Source organism: Mus pahari, chromosome 14 (genome assembly GCF_900095145.1).
Source record: "Mus pahari chromosome 14, PAHARI_EIJ_v1.1, whole genome shotgun sequence".
In the NCBI taxonomy this organism is placed as follows: domain Eukaryota; kingdom Metazoa; phylum Chordata; class Mammalia; order Rodentia; family Muridae; genus Mus; species Mus pahari.
The window spans coordinates 86,557,384-86,576,668 of NC_034603.1; the positions used below are offsets into that span (position 1 = coordinate 86,557,384).

Here is a 19,285-nt window from a genome sequence, read left to right on the forward strand (position 1 = left end):
AGTGCTGGGATTAAAGGCGTGCGCCACCACGCCCGACAGAATTCCACATCTTGATCTGAAGGCAGCATAAGACTCCATCCATACTGGACAGAGTTTGAGCATAAGAGACCCCAAAGCCCGCCCCTGCAGTGACATAAAAGGCCACACCTCCTAACAGTGCCACTTCTTATGAGCCAAGCATTCAAACACATGAGTCTGTGGGTCCGTACTTATTCAAACCACCCCGAATGTGTGTATAGCAACACAACCCCAGGGCATGAGTCCATGTATATAGTATATAGTATATAGTATAAAGTAGGCATGTTCTCAGGGGGAGGGATTAGTGTTGCCTGTGTCTGGGTAAGAGGCGTGGTCTGGTAGGAGTTGCACCTTTGGGGTAATGAGAATGGGAATCTGTTAGACAGGTGGTGGCCAACAACACTCTGCGTGGAACTGGTCATTTTAAAATGGATGGAGTCCTTGCTGCTCTTGCAGAGAACCCAGCACCTACCTGAGGCAGCTCAGGCCTGTAATTCCAGCTCCATGGGATCCGTCGTCCTCTTGTGGTCGCTGGAGTGACCTGCACTCATTACACACACAGACACGTACACATAATTAAAAACAAACAAATCTTTGAAGGAGTACTGATACTAGCAAAAATGCCCAAATATGCATGGGCTGGGTTGGAGATGTGAATGCTAATGGACTGTCTGGTGATTGGCTTGTGGGATCCTTTGTGTGTGTTCTGACACCACTGCGTGGTCCTTCGTGAGATGCCAGTGCATTTCCTAGAGTGGTTGTAATGGCAGCGTGATGCATCAGCACTGTGTGTTGTGTGCTGAGGTGGGCATCGGGAGAGATGGCCTCAGAAGCCAAGCTTGGGAGCCACTCGGCAGCCTCACCCCAGTCCCATTGATGGGCCCGTGATGGGGGGTCACGGCATCTTCCTGGCTGGTGGAGCCAGTGGGTGATAAGAGTTGGCCTGCTTCCTCCATCCTGGCTTTTCTGTGGTAGCTTTTCTGTGCTGACTAACAGGGAGCTCTTGGCTGATTTTTTCACTTCCACTCAGGCTAGTGGGTTTGTGTGTCTTGCAGGAAGGCAAGAAGAGACTTAGTGGTGGCCAGGTGCGTTGTGCTGAGCCTATCTAGCTGAGCTGCTTGGTGTGAAGTTGTTGTATCGCTTGCGCTAGACCTTAGGGTGCTTGCCCATCCGTGTCCCTATGCCTCCTGCCATTGGCTGTGGACTCTCAAAGGTGCTGGGGAGGTGGCTCATTCCTTGTAAGGTGGTGGCCACGCCTGGGCCTTCACCTAGATGGAGGTTCCTGAGGCTTTTCCAGGAGCGGAGCAGGGCAGGGCGTAACCCTGCCCTGTTTGAGGGCTGTCATATCTCAACAGGAAGTGGACCCAGAGGTCTTTGTAGATGCTTCGGAGGACACAGCTGGTGGTCCTGAAGGTGCTCAGTGCCCTCCCAGCAAGAGGAAGAAGGAGGAGACAGCCGGGTGTGAGGTCATGGACACTGAGCAGGTAGCTTGAGGACACAGTCACCCCCATCCTCGCCTGTGTGCTAGCTACCAAGTGTCGTTGCCGCATTCCAAATTGCCTGCCCCTAATAGGAGGGAAGAAGGCTGGTGAGCTGAGCCGTAGCTGGGTGTGGCAGTGTGGACTTGGCTTGTGACTGAGGAGGTTGACCAGGCAGGGTCCTAGCTTGGGCTTGGATTTGGGAGGGGGCAGTTCTAATCTAAGGGGTCTGAAGGTCAGGGGTCAGGTATGGGAGGTGCTTCCCGGACCCTGTGTTTGTTTGTTTATAAGAGTCTGTTTGTCTGTTTGTGTCATCGTGGCAGAACAGTGACTTAGGTAAGCAGGAGAGAAACCCAGTGTGACGTTTGATCCATTGAGACACTGGAGACCTTTTGGTTGCAAACCACTGGGCGGCCAGCTGGAACTGGCTGAGGGGAATCTGCTCTGTGTCACTGCTGAGTCCTTCGATGGGGCTTGATCAGGAGCTGGGATGAAGGGTCCCTCCATGGCTCACTCTGCTCTGACTTCCTAGTGCTGCCTGCCTCTCAGCCTTCCAATATTTATGATTAGCCACTGAGTCTACAGCCACCTACCCATCACGCTCTGCTCAGGGAGTGAGAGATTGCCTCTGGTGCCCTCTACAGAAGAACGAAACAGCTTCCTTTAGACCTCATGAGTTGTGATTGGGTTGGGAGGCTGACCCATGATGGGGCGCCAGGCCGTGCAGTAGGAACTGGTGTTCCTTCCGTAAGCTCGTAACCCACCCTCATTCCAGAGCGGGAGCAGAGCTGTGTCCCCTGAACCACATGGCTGAGACCAGGGGGATGTGGGATCCGGGAGCTGTCACTGTGTTCTGACTCAAACTTGAGACTTGGGTGGGGCTGGCATAGCATGGTGTCCTCTCCTCCTCTCAGACACAGAGTCTGCCATTGGTGCCTGTGGAAGGTCTGTGGCCTGCTCTGTGGCCAGGTGACCAACCATCCCCTGCTCTCCGTGTACCCATCTGCCTCAGGGCTAACATTTGTCCTAGGGATACCACTAGGTGACACTTACCGCACTTGCAGACACCTTCTCTTCAGTGGCCACTCCATTACCAGGGCTCATCTTACAGGATCCGGCCTCTGCACAAATGGGGAGACCAATCTCAGAAGGCTGTACGCCCTGCGGCTCTGCCAGGAGTCCAGCAAGAACAAGGCTCAGGTGGTGTCAGTTTGCTCACAGGAAATGCTGAGGGGAAGGTGCCAGAGCAGAGACAGGGGTTCTGGACTGGGAGGAAAAACAGAAGCAGTAACACAATCTTGTCTTAGTCAGTCAAGGGCAGGCTTTGCCTTTGTGACGTACGTCCTGCTCATCCTGCAAAGCGCAATTCTAGCGTGGCCCAAAGACCCTACCTGTCTCCTACTCTTTTTTTTTTCTTTTTGGTTTTTCGAGACAGGGTTTCTCTGTATAGCCCTGGCTGTCCTGGAACTCACTCTGTAGACCAGGCTGGCCTCGAACTCAGAAATCCGCCTGCCTCTGCCTCCCGAGTGCTGGGATTAAAGGCGTGCGCCACCACGCCCGGCTCTGTCCCCTACTCTTATGTCCCTCAGCCAACCTTGAGATGGAAGATCTGGAGTTGAAATTCTCTACAAATGGTCCCAATATCATCTGGGGCCAGCAGGACCCAAGCAGGGAAGGTCTGATTCAGACACGGTGGGAGGTAGGCAAAGTAGGGTGAAGAGGAGCGGAGACTCAGGACTTGACAGTAGGTCAAGGGGTGAAGAGAATGTGGGTGTCAGCAGACCGGCTCTCACCTCTTTCTCCCTTAAATTTATTTTCTGAAAATCCTTTTTCCCCAAGCTGACTGTGTACTTGGGAATGACTCTGAACTTGTAATCCTCCTGTCTCTAACTCCCAAGTGTTGTAACTGCTGGGATAACAGGCACACAGCACTATACCTGGTCATACGGTCCTGGGGACTAAACCCAGGGCCTCGTGCGTGTTAAGCATTACTGATGCGCTGCATCTCAGGTCTATTTCTGTTTTCTGGTACACAGCCCTGGCTGCTGGTCCTTAGGCCAACAACTCACTCTGTAAGGCGCCTGTGGAGCCTGCTGGCAGGCTCACTTGGGGCCTCACCACAGGAGCAGATGTACACCCAGTCTTTGTCTCTTTCCCAGAGAGTGTAGCTCAGAGCCCAGCCACAGCTGTTGGTCGATGGCCTTGTCACATTCTGTTGGGGTTCAGGGCATCCTGAGGCACTAGATATAGGATAGGGACTCCATCAGCTACCCAGAATGTCACATCCTGGGAACCTGGGTTCTGACAACCTGCTCCTAGGCGGTCAAGTTCCTAAGGTGGGAAGCCTTGCCTGGGAGTGAGGGTAAGTCACTCAGTGAGCCAGGGAATGCCTGCTTTTCACCCTTGTCTCAGGATTTGCTTTGACCAAGGTAACTCTTATAAGGACAACATTTAATTGAGGCTGGCTTACAGGTTCAGAGGTTCAGTCCATTATCAAGGCAGGAGCATGGCAGCATCCAGGCAGGCATGCTGCAGGAGGAGCTGAGAGTTCTACATCTTCATCTGAAGGCAGCTAAGAGAAGACTGGCTCCCATGTGGTTATGAGGGGGGTCTCTTTGGCCACGCCCACAGTGACATACCTACTCTAACAAGGCCATACCTCCTAATAGCGCCACTCCCCGGGCCAACCATATTCAAACCACTCCAACCCTCCTTTTAGTTCTCTGCCATTTTGTGCCATGTAGTGCATGGGTGTCCTGTGTGGGAAGCTTGTGAATGTCCACAGGGGGCCCCAGGTGTGTCCCATGAGGCGTGAGTCTGAGTGAGACTCATGCTCTGGCAGAGTGTGGCCTCACCTTCTGACGTCTCCTCAGCTCTGCCATCCTCTCCCTTCATTTAGTTCTACTCTGCCCAAGCGAAAGAGGTCGGCTCAGTGGTTAAGAGCACTTGTTCTTGCAGAGGACTGGGGTTTGATTCCCAGCACCCATGCGGAGGAGGGTCACCACTTCCTTGGGCACCAGGCACACATGTTATGTATTGACATACGTGCAGGCCAGCCAGGCGTGGTGGCGCACGCCTTTAATCCCAGCACTCGGGAGGCAGAGGCAGGCAGATTTCTGAGTTCGAGGCCGGCCTGGTCTACAGAGTGAGTTCCAGGACAGCCAGGGCTATACAGAGAAACCCTGTCTCGAAAAAAACAAAAACAAAACCAAAAAAAAAAAACAACAACAAAAAAAACAAGACATACATGCAGGCCAAACTGTCATAAATACAAAAATGATAAAAAGAAGCTGAGGATGGGGTAGGTCTAAGGTGTGCTGGACAGCCAGCTCCACCTGCTTGTGGGTTTGTACAGGAGCCTGGAGAGGAGTGCCGGGGTCACGGAGACTCTAAGGAATAAAACAATATCTCTGTTTAGAGTAAGAAGGAGAAGAGAAGGAGGAAGAGACAGAGCACCATTTCTTCCTCAGAGGCACCTTCCTCTGGCCTCTGGAGTCTGGACATGCCTCCGAGCCCTGGATCCCATGACTCAACCTTGCCCCAGAACCCAGCCCAGCAGGGTGGTGCGGCCAGTCAGCCTGGGCATTCCCTGGACACAGAGAACATGCCAATGGAGGATGGCTCCGTGCACACCGAGGGCAGCAGCAGCCCTCTGCTGGGTCAGGCTGCAGAATGCAAAGACGCTCAGAGCAACCTTGCTCCCAGTGACCATGCAGCAGTGAAGGACCTCAATACCTCTAAGCCCTCAGTGGACAAGGGCCTGCCCCTAGAGGGGGGCCCGGCCCTTTCTGCCTTTAAAGGCCACCCTAAGATGAGTGATGCTTCCCAGAAGGCCCCATTGACTGAGTCTAAGGGGGAGACATCTGGACAAGAGGAGAAAGTGCCGGTGAGTGTGAAACAGACTGGAACATGGCAGCAGTGGATGGGGTACGGGGGTAGGCTGTGTCTTGTGAGTCCAATGTCTCCACACTCCCTGGGACTTTCTCCCTGGACAGGGCAGGGCAGGGCTCCCCCCTCTGCCTACTGAAGCCGGAGCATTTCGTATTGTCGACACCATGACTCAAGGCTTGGTGGTCTCGGTTTCTTCTAGCCAATCGATGCTGCGGCCAGTCTGGTGAAGACAGCGGGGAAGGAAACAGGAGATGATGTTCGGAAACAGAAACCCTTGCCTGTGAGCCCCGCAATCTCCAAGGACAGAGACCAGGTAGAGGCTTGCTAGGAGGTGTCCAGCTCGCAGGGCTCCTCTTCTGTCTTGTGTTAGTCATGGCTTCCTCAGCCTGTCATCCCTGGATGATGGTCCAGTGTTTACAAGGATGTCATGTGCGAGGCAGAGCCTGTCTCCATGGAGCTCCCATACTAGAGATGAGCGGGAAGGAAGTAGTTCTCTGAGGAAACATGGGACCAGTCCTGGGAGGGTCCTGGGGGTATGCTGGTTGGTGTCCTGAGAGGAGGTAGCTCCTTCGGCTTGGGTGGCTGGGTGAGACCTGGGGAGGTACAGTGGGAGCAGGAATCAGAAGTGAGGGTTGAGCCACAGACTCTGGAAAGTGCCCTGACAGGGAATGGCACGTGCCAAGGCCTTAAGATAGGATGTGGTGGGCCTGTTCTTAGAGGTGAGGGATAGATGGGCTGTGAACAAGAGAGGGGGCTCCTGCGTGTCATGGAAAGTAGACCAGAAGGTCCTGACAGGTTCTGAGTGTGGATGGGCCCTGGTGGATGTGAGACACATATTGTCTTAAGCACTGGGACTTATTTGCTTGTTCCAGGAAGCTGAACTCAAAGGCAAGTTGGCCACCCGTGTTAGGAAAAGTAATGAAGGTGGCAACACCCAGCCAGAAGATCAGAAGAAGCCAGGAGAGGGCAGAAACTATGCCACAGCCGTGAAAACCCAGCAGGCGGCTGCACTGGAGCCTACAAGGTAGCACATGGGCCCTTGCAATGTGCCTGTGTTGTGGCTCTGCCAGCTTCGTGCAGCTCTTGTCCCACCCAGCCTGTATCTCCTGTCAGCGCCCTCCTGGGACACTAGTCCCAAGTCCTCCCTTCCTGGTCCTGTCCTTAGGCCTCGTAGTCAATGTGAGCCTAAGGAACTGTCCCTGATGAGGTCATATGGCTGTCCCAGCCCCCCCACCCCTGACTATTCCTAGCTGGGGCTGGGCGGTGCCTCCTTTCTAGCTGGGAGAACCAGTGGCCGGCTGGGTCGGTGTGTCTGAGCCTGAATGGCTGGCACGTGCACTTAGATGTGTTGATCCACAGCAGAGAAATTACAATGCTGTGTGTGCGCATGTGTGCGTGTGCCTGCATGTGTGTACATGTATGTGTGTGTGTGTGTATGCGTGCCTGCATGTGTGCACGCACCCTGTAAGCCATTGTTTCTTTCTTGCTCTTCCCAGTGCATTTAACCCAGGGGATAGAGTCACTGTGTACTTCCACGCTATTGTCTCCCGTCACTTTGGATTCAATCCGGAGGAGCACAAAGTGTATGTCAGAGGGGGAAATGGACTCGGGCAGAAAGGCTGGACTGATGCCTGCGAGATGTACTGCACCCAGTGAGTATCTCACAGGGCCTCTGTCAGTAGTCATGTGACAAAGGCTGTGTGCGCCCCACCCTTCCCTTGCTTTCTTCGCTTTTTTCTTTTTCTTTTGTTTTGGTTTGCTTCTTTGAAATATAGTCTCATTCTTCTGGCCTGGTTGGCCCGGAACTCACAATAATCTTCCTGCCTCATCTCCCTCCTGAGTGCTGAGATCAGAGGCGTGAGCCATCACTGCCTGGTTTGAAAATGAGCTTCTATTTCCTTCTCCAGCATGTGTTTCTTTTTGGGTTCTGGCTGTAAATGCCCTTAAAAATACTATAGCCTTGGTCTGGGCTCTCATGCCGTGTGCTCTGGTAAATGGCTATATTATGTCCCTCCACAGAGACCTGCAGGACCTGGGGATTCTCATCGAGGGCAAAATGGACATTCCCAGACAGAGCCTGGACAAACCCATCCCTTATAAGTATGTCATTCACCGTGGTGGCAGTAGCAAGGATACCGTGGAGTATGAGTTCATCTATGAACAGGCACAGAAGAAAGGAGAGCACGTGAATCGTTGTCTGCAGGTTGTCTCTTCTCTACTGGGCAATGGAGGTGAGACGTCTGAGGGCCCTTAGCCAGTCAACTCCCCGCCTGCCTGGGGAGCAGAAATCAGGGTTTGGGTCCCCTGCTTGGCCCTGGCCCTGCCTCTGTCTTGGCCCTGGCCCCGCCTCTGTTTCTTTGAGGAGGAAAGTTGCCTCTGGAAGCTAGTTTGACTTAACCCCCTACTGTGTGAAGGAAGCAGAGAAAGTCTCCAGGAGCTGGATTGGAGGAGCTCTGTGAAGCATTGGCTGGGACCGAGGGTGGAGCGGGTGGGGCAGTGGTCTGCCTCTTTCAGAACTGTCACAAGGTGGCTTTGAAGAGACGGGCCAAGAGTCACTTCTTCTGCTCACTAGCCTCTTCAGCCTCACAGCCATGTGTCTGTCCTCCTTCCACGGCCCCGCCGTAAAGGAATCGCCCAGCCATGTGCTACATCCCCTTCTTGTACCTCTGTCAGAGTCAAGAGGCTTGAGTTATTTTATTACTCAGTTCATTGTTTGAGTTGATGAAGCAGCACTTGGGGCGGAGTGCATGTGTGTGCATGTTAGTGTGTGTGTGTGCGCGCGCACGTGCATGTGCGCACGTGTGCCTGATGTGCATGCGTGTGTGCATGTGTGTGCGTGCACGTATGTGCATGTGAGTGTGTGTGCGCGCGCATGCATGTGTGCTTGTGTGTGTGCTTGTGTGCATGCATGTGTGTGCACACGCATGTGTGAGTGTGTGCGCATGCATGTTTGTGTGTGTTTGTATGTGTGTGTGTGTGTGTGTGTGTGTGTGTGTGTGTTGGGGGAGGGCAGGGGAGACAGCTGGAGTCCCTGCTGAGCCTCTTCACCAGCCTGTGGCTTTACTCAGTGTAGCCTTTGTTTTTTCTCAGTACTGATGACAGAACCCAGGGTCTCAGCATTTTAAATAACTTTAAAAATATTTTATCAGGTTTATTTGTGTGTGTGTGATTCTGTGTGTGTGTGTGTGTGTGTGTTTACACCACAAGAAGCCAGGCCATGCTTGTGGAGGTCAGAGGACAATTTATTAGGAGTGACAGCAGGGGCCTTTATCAACTGAGTTGTTTCCACAGATCCCATAATTAAAAAAAAATTTTTTTTAAGATTTATGTATTTATAAGATGGGCATGGTGGCACACATCTTTAATCCCAGCACTCGGGAGGCAGAGGCAGGCGGATTTCTGAGTTCAAGGCCAGCCTGGTCTACAAAGTGAGTTCTAGGACAGCCAGAGCTATACAGAGAAACCCTGTCTGGAAAAACCAAAAACCAAAACAAAACAAAACAAGATTTATGCATTTATTTTATATGAGTAACTGTAGCTATTTTCAGACACTAGGAGAGGGCATGGGATTCCATTACAGATGGCTGTGAGGCACCATGTGGTTGCTGGGAAGGGACCTCTGGAAGAGTAGTCGGTGCTCTTAACTGCTGAGCCATCTCTCCAGCCCTCCCATAAATTTTTTTTTTTAAAGACAAGATTTGACTATGTTACCCAGGCTGGTCTTTAAATTTTTGTTTTATTTTTACTTTTTGAAAGACAGATTAATTTTTTTATTTTGTGTGTGTGTGTGTGTGTGCTTATATATTAAGGAGGGGTGGGGGTGGGGGACATGGCCAAGGTTAGCAGAGAGCCGAGTAACATGATGTTGTCAAAGAGAACACAGTATTCCTCAGACACAGCCGCTGGAAGACTTGGGTCCCCTTAAATCTCTATAGAGCCACTGGCTCAGCCCTGGACTCGCTCTGCCATTCCCACTTCTGGACAAGGACACAAAACTAAACTTCCCTTTGTCCCTTCATCTGGGCCTCTGAGAAAGTCTTGGGATGGGGTCGGTCTGGCTCTTCACGTTCACCTGTACATGTATGTGTGTCACGTGTGTGCCCAGAAGCCAGAAGAGGGCATCAGATCCCCTAGAACTGGACATGAATGCAGGCTGTTGTAAGCCATCACGTGGGTGCTGGGAGCCGAACCACAGCCCTCTACTAGAGCAGCCAAGCGCCCTTGCCTTTTTTTTTTTTTTTTAAAGATTGGCCTTGGCCATATAGTCAAAGATCACTGGCATTGCTGGTGCGTTCTGTCCTCCATGTGTATATGGTACAGGTGATCCGGGGCTTTGTATGTGCTAAAGCAGCCACTACCAGTGAGCTACATGCCCAACCCAAGGTTCCCACTGCTGACTTTGGGCTGCACAGGTACATGCCTGTGCTAGCTGATCATAGCTAGGCGGCTAGACATGCCCTCCAGGCCCTAGCTAGGCGGCTAGANTAGCTAGGCGGCTAGACATGCCCTCCAGGCCCTAGCTAGGCGGCTAGATATGCCCTCCAGGCCCTAGCTAGGCGGCTAGACATGCCCTCCAGGCTCCTCGTCCTCCAGTTACAAAGCCCTTTTTTCTTTTTTCCAGAGTTCCTATCTCCCTCCCAGGAAGTCTGACCACCTCTTTCTATTGCTCAATCACAGGCTTTAACTTTTTATTGACCAATTAACTTGGGAAGCAAGGTTTACACCGCAGAAGCTGGTGTGCCCCAATTCCCTCTTGGGGAAACCACATCTATTAGTCCAGAATTTAGCATTTGAATGCATTCAGTGGCACCAGGCCAACCCCAACACCCATCCTTCTGTCCCCTCAGACTGGCATCAGTATGATGACATAATCTGCATGAAGTCCACTGGGTTGCTCCAGCTAGCCAAGAACCGCATCCTCGATAGCACAAGAAAAGACCTGGTGAGAGGGAAGAAGCAGGCTGCTGTGGTCATGCTGGACCGCATCTTCAGTGTGCTCCAGCCCTGGAGTGCCACCAACCTGCAGAGCTTCATGACTCAATTCCACCAGTTTTACTCAGTGGTCCGAGAGCCCATGATTCACGACGGCCATGCAAGGAGATGGGCCAGTCTGCAGTATGAGGAGAAAGAGGTACCCGCTCCCCACTGGTACCAGCAGCTCAGGAGTAGACAGGCAGTAAACTAACTAGAGGCTAGATGACCCCTGCACTGAGTGGCCGAGTACAGATTGGGGACAGGGGGCTTCCTCTGTGCACCGCCTCCAGGATTTGTCCTGATCTCTCAGAAAGGGCAGGCTCCCCCTTACACCTTTCCTTCCTGTGGTGTGGCTGTCTCTAGGATACCACCCTCCCACCAGGTCCCCGCCCTGCAGGCCTGGGGACTGAGCACCCGTGTGCTTCAGTGGTGAACCCCACGTGACTGAGCACCCGTGTGCCTCAGTGGTGAAGCAGGGGAGAAGCAAGTGCTCCTGGGCATGCTGTGCTCCCTGCTCTGGTGTCTCTGTCCCTGGCACAGTCACCCAGCCTCTGAGTGTGCCCTGCATGCTCACACGTGCTTCCCTCCTGGGACCAGGTGAGGATGAACCTGTGGGAGCATGTGAAAAAGCAGATGGCCCCGTTCCTGGAAGGAAAGAGTGGGGAGTCTCTGCCTGCTGACTGCCCCGTGAGGAGTAAGCTGGCGCTGGGCCTGAGCATCCTTTTCGTGGTGGAAGCAGCTGGCTTTACTGTACCCAAAAAGGACCTGGATTCGCTGTGCTATCTCCTCATTCCGAGTGCTGGCTCACCAGAAGCCCTCCACAGCGACCTGAGCCCTGTCCTCAGCATGCCTCAAAGGTATTCCCTGTCTATTTCTTATGTGTCTGCGTGTTTCAAGTGCATGTACATTTGCACACTGTGTGCATGCCTGGTGCCCACCGAGGCTGGAAAAAGGTGTTAGATCTCCAGACAGCTGTGAGCCACCGTGTGGATACTGGGAACTAAGCCTGGGTCTTCTGCAAGAGAAATAGTGCTCTTAGCTATGGAGCCTTCTCTCCAGCCCCAGGGTCGTTACTTTTTTTTTTTTTTCCCCCCCCGTACTAGAGCCTCACTGCGCAGCCCAGGTTGCTCGGACTCACGAGATGTCTGCCCTATGCTTGCTGAGTGCTGAGCTTTGGGTGTGAGCCAGCACGCCTGCTCATGGAGCTTTGGGTAGTGTGTGTTGCATGTCTGTAGTCCCAGATGTCTGGCAGGCTGAGGTGGGGGAATCCTTTGAGCCCAGGAGTTTGAAGCAAGCCTATGCCTCTCCGTCGAGGGACCGTAGAGTGCGAGATGAGTTTTCAGTGCTTGCCCAGGTGTCTCGGCGTCTGCGGAAGCCCGGGATGTGTTTCCTGGGCTCTCCCTGGGCCACTCGGATTAGGAAGCTTGTTATCCCTGCTGGGTCACAGCACATCTGGAGGTGACCCTGTGAGCACAGTGACCCTGGCTTGGGCTTTCACAGCATCGCTGGAGGCTGGTTTGATGGGACCTGCTTTAGGAGTGGGGCTGGAATACCCTGACTTTCTTTCGACAGAACCATCTCCTGGTGTGGACCCTGTCCAGTCCTTGTGACCCTGTCACAGTGTAGCTTGGGCTCTGCAGGTGGTGGTTACAGACAGACCACTGAACCATCCTCCCCTCACCGACTCCTTCATTCCCTTCTAGATGGCGTGCGTGCTTGACAAAACTATGCCTCAGGTGCGCAGACGAGAGGTGCGACCGCTGGCTGGGCATCCTACCTCTCCTGCACTCCTGCATGCAGAGGCCTCCACCCAAGGAGAACTCCAAGAGCCAGGCCGAGGACACCTGGGCAGGCCTCGAAGGAATCCCCTTCTCAGAGTTTCGGGACAAAGCACACACTAAGTAAGCTGAGGAACTGCGCCCTGACACCAACCCCAGATCCCCGGGCTGTGTGCGTACTGCAGGCTGCACTCGGCTGCACGCTGACCCTTTTCCCACCCGCGAGGATGGCAGGAACAGTCGTCCTTTAGCGTCAACATAAGTTACGAAGAACAATTTTAACTGTCAGCAGGCCCAGAGCTGGGGGTGGTGTACATTTCGGTGCCAACGACAACGACAACACGGGTGCTCTGTGTGTTTTAGGAGCTGCTGAATCTGGGTGGTGGCCCACATCTTCAACCCTAGCACTTGGGAGGCAGAGGGGCACAGACAGGCAGGTGAGGCCACCCTGGAATTAGAGTGCGTTCCAGGACAGCCAGAGACACGCAGAGAAACCCTGTCTTGAAAAACAACAAAACAGCCAGGCATGGTGGTGCACGCCTTTAATCCCAGCACTTGGGAGGCAGAGGCAGGCGGATTTCTGAGTTCGAGGCCAGCCTGGTCTACAGAGTGAGTTCCAGGACAGCCAGGACTACACAGAGAAACCCTGTCTCGAAAAACAAACAAACAAACAAAAAGCAAAAACAAACAACAACAAAAAAAGAAAAACAACAAAACAATCAAACAAAAAGAGTTCCATAGAAAACTTAGATTCAAGGCATCAAATCTATACTTTTTTCTTTCTTTTCCCTCCTCTCCCCTTCTTTTCTCTTTCTCCCTCACATTCCTTCCCTTTTCCTCAGACTGCAGAGAGAACCCAGGGGCCTAGCATGGTGAGCAGGTGCTCTCCCACTGGGCTGTGCCCCAGGTATTTATGTACCACAGTAGCAGGGGAATTTCAACATGGCAGTGCACAGCATTGTAACGTCATGTCACATATTCTGTTGTGGTACATTTCCCCCTCACTCCATGGAGGAGCCACCTCAGGCTAATAGGCCTTCGTTGTTCATCCAGTAACGGCTTATCCCTCAGTGCTGGCGATGGCAGGAAGTATGTAGAGGCTGGGATTTGAACCATAGCCTGTTTCCCGTCCGCTGTATGTCTCATGAGAATAGCTTCACTATCTTTCCTTATTGTGGTGTATGTGTGCGCAGGCATGCACGTGTGTGTGTGTGTGTGTGTGTGTGTGTGTGCGCGCGCGTGTGTGCACGCGTGCGCACGCGCGAACACATATGCATTAAGTTCATATATCATATGGTAAGTTTATGGCAGTGGGGGTAGAATTTGAAGTTTTTGAGAAGACTGTGACACTGAGTAGAACACATACTTAGAAGAAAATGTATTTTTACAACCTCTCTCCCGACCTGTTCGGAACCACCCTCACTGCTGCCGGCTGCTGGAACAGCCGCCACCTTGCATTTGGATCCTTAAGACCTCAAGTGATCCTGAGCACAGTCAACTGTTAACTCCACTTAGCCTTGCAGACCCCTGGTCAGGGATGGGTGTAGCTCAGAGAGTGGCAAACAGCGCCTGTACTCTGTGTGGGAGGTGGCCAGCGGGCACAGTGGAGAGTAGCATCATGGAGGAAGTCCCACATCCCCTGCCATGATGACCAGGGCACTGTCTGCTTCAACCAGAGGAGGCGGCTGCTGTCTTTCCCAGCACTTTAGGAATAACAGTGGTGTGTTGTGCTGTGCCACATCATGGTGAACCTTGGCCTCTGAGGTGGTGGTGCTGGTGGAGTCTTGGGTAGAAACGTGTACAGGGGTGAGGACCATGACCACCTTACAGTGTGTGGTGACAGTGGCCATCCAGTGGTGATGTTGTGGGGTAAGAGCCGAGACAGCTGTCGGATTGGAGCCTGCTGCAGGCTGGCCACAGCAACAGGGATGAGCAGTCACCCTGGGCATTTGGGCATTCAGTTTCTGCCAACTGAATCCACACAAAGCTTGCCGCTCCATCCAGTTCTGCCGCTGATATGGTACAGGATGAAGCAGAGAGCCCCTCGTGGTCTGGAGTGAAGCGTCCAGTCTTCAGGGGTACCTGGACTTTCGTTTCCCATGAAGCACTGTAACCCTTCAGATCAGAGCCTGCTGTTCTGTCTTACTTTGTGTCAGTCCTGACTGCTGCCGTCTCAGTCTCACCGTGCCTTGTGTTGTCTTTCCCCAGGAGCCAGGCCCTCCAGTTCATGGAGAGTAGGATGGCCCTGCTGTGTGTGGATGAGTACCTCTTCCGCTCCTGGCTCAGCTTGGTCCCTCTTGAAAGCTTATCTTCCTACTTGGAGAACTCCATAGACTACCTGAGTCAAGTGCCCGCTCGGGTCCTGGACTGTTTGCAAGGGATTTCATACCGCCTTCGAGGGCTAGGGAAGATCTCATACCAGAACGTGGAGGTGGGTTGTGGGGGCAGGTAGCAAGTGCTGGCTTAGGAGGAACAGGTTAACTGCCACAGGGCAGCGAGCACTCAGTGGTAGAGCAAAAGCCTGAGTCTCATCCTCAGCACCACAGGCCCAAAGAAAGAGAGGTAAGTGGGGGAGGAGTGGAAACATGCGCACGCGCGCGTGCACACACACACACACACACAAACACACGCACGCATGGACGCGCGCGCGCGCACACACACACACACACACACATGGACGCACGCATGGACGCACGCGCACGCGCGCACACACACGCACGCATGGACGCGCGCACACACACACACACACACACACACACACACACACACGTCGGCATGCTCAGAAAACAGAGCAGTATAATTTTGTATTGCGACTTTCCTAATGTGAGGCAGAAGAGTAGCTATTTGGAGTCAGTGCTCTGCGGCCTTTTCTTTCTTGACTCAATCTCTAAAAATGCAGCCACGTCAAGATTACATCCTCCCTTCTTTTCGCTGTTTTAGGGTGTCAAGAACGTCTTTAAAATGCTGATGCACCTTGTGGACATTTATCAGCACAGGTAAGTAGGGAAGCCAAGGGCAGCCTTGTCTGCAGCTGCCATGAGTTGGAGTCGCAGACATTTGTCTGCGGGGACCCATACTTTAGTCCTCTGATAGCACAGCAAGTGCTTTTGACTACCTAGCCCTTTCTCCATCCCCCACCCCCCTTTTCTTTTGCAAACTGAGGATTGAACCCCAGCACATCAGGCGTGCTGAGCAGTTAGACCCCTGCTAGCCCCATGCTCAAACACACTCAGTAAACATGAACCAGCAAGGAGACACCCCACACAGAGGACCTGCTCTTTTTAATTTAATTTAACCTTTTTCTTCCCCTCTTCCCTACTCTCATTTCTCAACTGTTTCAATGATTTCTCTGTACTTTTTTGGGTAGGATCTTTGGGGAGAGCTTGCTACAGATCTACTTTACTGAGTGTTTGACCCTCCATGAAACTGTCTGCAGCATCACAGCTAACCAACAGTTCTTCGAGATTCCTGCCCTGTCTGCTGAGCTTCTCTGTAAACTGCTTCAGCTCAGTCCTCCAGGGGTGAGTGGGACCTGTTCATTGGACACTGTATTGGAGGTGTGGGCTTCCGGTAACCTCAATTTGAAAGGGCATCCAAGCTGACTCAGCCATGAGGGAGCTGACTGAGGCCCTGCTCCGGCTGATCTCTCTCTGGGCTGGAGGCAGTTCTTGGGCTTGGGTTCGAGGGAGGCGGTAGGCCAGGCTTCTGATGTCAGGCAAGCTAAAGGTGCTTTAACTGTGTACTTCTTTTCCACTGTTGACAGAACACACTGGGGACCATCCTACCCTGAGCACAGGTCCACTCCTTGTTTTCCCCTTGGGAACTTTCTTTATATTTAACTTAAACTGAGGAGCAAAGTCGGTGTCCTTTGAGGTGGTCCAGTACACCTGTACCTTCACCAGCTTGCAGTCTTTGTGCTTGCTGGAGAGAACAGCATTACGTGGCTGCCACTTGAGATCTCTGTGCCTCTCTTTGAACTTGATTCTCTCGTCACCTTCAGTTGGCTGGGGCTCCTACTCCTTTCTGTGGATGTATTGGCTCCATCCTTTGTGTCACCTGCATCTGCTTGGCCTTGTCTCTGTTTATATGAGATAATGTTCTCTCATTGTTGTGAGTTATTCCCCCACCTGAGTCTGTGCGCCTCCGTTTGAAAATGCCAGAGGACTGTCGCTTTCTTCACAAACACAACTCTGACTTTATCGATAGGAGATAATTAAATTTATATTTTAATGTTATTCCCTTTAGTTTTTCTTTACAAAATTTATACTGCATGTATGTATGCGTGCGTGTGCATTGGCATGTGCATTTGCGTGTGCATGCATGGGTGTATGCGAGGAAGACCAAGACAGAGATAGAGACACAGAGCCCACACCATGGCGTGGGGTCTGGAAGGCAGGACTACTTGTAAGAGTCAGTTTTCTCCTTCCATCATATGGGTCCTGGGGATCAGACTCAGGTCATCAGGACTGATGGTGACTATGGGTTTTGTAATCCCTCTCTCATGTGTCCACAGCATACTGACGAGGGGCTGACCGAAAAATCTTATGAAGACTTGGTGACAAGTACCCTCCAGGAGGCCCTGGCCACCACAAGAAACTGGCTGCGAAGCTTGTTTAAGAGCCACATGCTCTTCAGAAGCTCAGCCACCGTCCGACTTACCTATTCTGAAGAGATGGCGGTAAGCCTTCCTGGGAGCTGCCAAAGGCATATAGGTGTGGACATAAGGGGCTGGGGACCATCACCCTGACCCAAGAGCTGTGATCATGGCCTGAACTCTAGCTAGGGAGTTCCTTTGTAAAGAAGGGACCTTGACAACCCATGGCCTGACGGGAAGTAATGCTGGGCCTGGCTGGTTCCCGGTCCCCTTGCTGTGAGGTGATGGGGATACAGTGTCAGGAATGCTGCTTACAGCTGGGGATGTGGGAGGTCATGTTGGAGCTGTAAGCTAGGTGTGTGACATTGAAATGAAACAGCCAGATGTGCCTGTAGAAAGGATGAGAGGCTATGGTCCTGCAGATGGGCTTGGGTTTGGGCAGTTGCTGTGTTCTTCATCATCTGGAAGTGTTCCAGAAGCACATGGTGCCTGCAGCTGATATGACAGTCACAGGTATGAAAGGCTCGTCCTGAGCTGGCAAAAGGAAACTTACAGAAAAGGCAGAGACCCTCTACACAAAGCCTGGAGATCAGGTTTTAGTCAGTTTTTCAGTCCTGACACTTGTGTAAGATGTGACCAAGGACAGGAGTCTGGTAGAGCCCTGTGGCTCTCCTGGCTATCTCTGCAGCACTGTGTAAGGCAAAGGTGACTCTGTATTTTTTTTTTTTTTTTTTTTTGTGGTGTTTTTCAAGACAGGGTTTCTCTGTGTAGTCCTGGAACTCACTCTCTAGACCAGGCTGGCCTCGAACTCAGAAATCCGCCTGCCTCTGCCTCCCAAGTGCTGGGATTAAAGGCATGTGCCACCACACCCAGCTGTATTTTGAAAAGAATACACTGAAGGCTTTCTAATATCTAATTCCGTATTGGTGCATAAGTGGAGTGAGCTTATTTGTACTTTTGTTTTGTTTTGTTTTTTAATTCTCTTAGTGGCAGGGTTTTTTTTTGTTTGTTTTTTTTTTTTGTTTTTTAAAGTCCTAACTGTCCTGGTATGTAGCCCAGGTTGGCCTTAAACTCACAGAGATCCTCCTGCCTCTGCTTCCCCAGCACTGGGAGTAAAGGTGGGTGCTGTCACGCCCAGTGTTCTGTATTCTTTTATGGAAGAGTAGTGACTTAAGACACAGCAGAACCCAGCCCTGTAACCGGTTGTAGAGAGCCATTCGGTAGGATTCAGCAGGATTCAGCAGGATCACTGAAGGCAGGACCAGGTCATCAGGCCAGGAACGCTGCAGATGACGTTTTAGTCCCAGGAGGAAAGAACACTAATGGAGGGGTTGGCACACAAATCCTGACTGACCTGACCATTAGCCTTGAAAGCAAATGTTTCTAAGAGCCACTTAGAGCAGGCTGGGGCAGCAGCACTCTGAGCTGATTGGTCAGGCAGCTGTGGGGCAGGGTGCACAGTTGACCACTGAGGACATACAGGTACGATGTCATGTGGTTCATTGCAGTTACGTTTGTTCCTTAGAAATTGTGATTACTTTCTGTGATCCCACTTTAGTGGGAGGAAGCATTTCTACTCTTTGAGCTTGTGTCCCTGTCTGAAACTTTTCAGGATGAGCTTGGAGTCAGGGAGCCGGGGGAGAGACCCTTTCTAAACAAAGAGCAGTGACACACTGGGAGGGTGGTGGTGGCCCTGACACACCAGTGGCACAGTTCACCAGTGACAGTGAGGAGCCGAGAGCCATACTGTTCTTGAGGCCTGGTGCTCTTAGCCCTTTATACTGCTATAATAGCATGCACCTGGCTTTCCTCTCAAGAGAGGGTCTTCCTGTGGTGTCCAGGTCAGCCTTGAACTCTTGGACTTCAGTGATCTTCCTGCTTCCATTCCCCACGTACCCAGGACCACAGATTGGCATACTGTGCCTGGCTGTCAGTCCGCTTTACTTTTCTACCTTATGGATATCACTCTAATTTTGCAGGTATGGCGACGGCTGGTGGAGATCGGCTTCCCAGAGAAGCATGGCTGGAAGGGATCACTGCTGGGAGACATGGAAGGGAGACTCAAGCAGGTACCTGAGGTCCAGGCACTCTTACTGGGAGAGGAAGGACTGTAGAGGAGGCCAGCCACCTAACGTACACAATAGTTGTGAGTGGTGCACTTGAGCGTCAAGGCTCATGGTGGCGTGGCAGGGGGGCAGCCATGACTTTAGACATGGTTCTGATTTGGTCACTGTCTTTTGACCCCAGAAGAACAAATGTCAAAGTTCTTTTGTGATGGCCTTAGAAGACTAAGGACAGGGTTTTGCCATGATGGGGAGGGATCCTATACAGGGAAGTCCTCTTGCACTCTTGCAGGCACTGCACTGGGCAGTTAATAGAAATGGAGGCTCACACACACACACCAGTTCTTCAGTGTGAATAATGAAGGCTTCTGATATGGAAAATCAGTTTTTAGTTTTTTAAAATAATAATTATTTTTTTAAAGATATACACACACACATTACATTATATGCATACATACATACATATACACATACACACACACACACACA

General features: G+C 52.0%; 1 protein-coding gene across 7 annotated transcripts in view; it reads left to right on the plus strand.

The window, feature by feature from the left end:
• Nucleotides 1-19,285, plus strand: part of Rnf213 (ring finger protein 213) — a 96,252-nt gene that overhangs the window by 14,929 nt on the left and 62,038 nt on the right. For 5 of the 7 annotated variants that reach the window (XM_029545940.1, XM_029545939.1, XM_029545943.1 and 2 more), the window contains exons 4-17: nucleotides 1,374-1,502; nucleotides 4,915-5,382; nucleotides 5,587-5,700; nucleotides 6,260-6,411; nucleotides 6,884-7,039; nucleotides 7,407-7,618; nucleotides 10,235-10,518; nucleotides 10,959-11,218; nucleotides 12,065-12,262; nucleotides 14,348-14,570; nucleotides 15,080-15,135; nucleotides 15,507-15,660; nucleotides 16,653-16,817; nucleotides 18,713-18,802. In XM_029545940.1, the coding sequence (XP_029401800.1) occupies nucleotides 1,374-1,502; nucleotides 4,915-5,382; nucleotides 5,587-5,700; nucleotides 6,260-6,411; nucleotides 6,884-7,039; nucleotides 7,407-7,618; nucleotides 10,235-10,518; nucleotides 10,959-11,218; nucleotides 12,065-12,262; nucleotides 14,348-14,570; nucleotides 15,080-15,135; nucleotides 15,507-15,660; nucleotides 16,653-16,817; nucleotides 18,713-18,802 (2,661 nt within the window). The remainder of the gene's footprint in view (nucleotides 1-1,373; nucleotides 1,503-4,914; nucleotides 5,383-5,586; nucleotides 5,701-6,259; nucleotides 6,412-6,883; nucleotides 7,040-7,406; nucleotides 7,619-10,234; nucleotides 10,519-10,958; nucleotides 11,219-12,064; nucleotides 12,263-14,347; nucleotides 14,571-15,079; nucleotides 15,136-15,506; nucleotides 15,661-16,652; nucleotides 16,818-18,712; nucleotides 18,803-19,285) is intronic. The other 2 variants (XM_029545944.1, XM_029545945.1) reach the window with 1 other exon arrangement.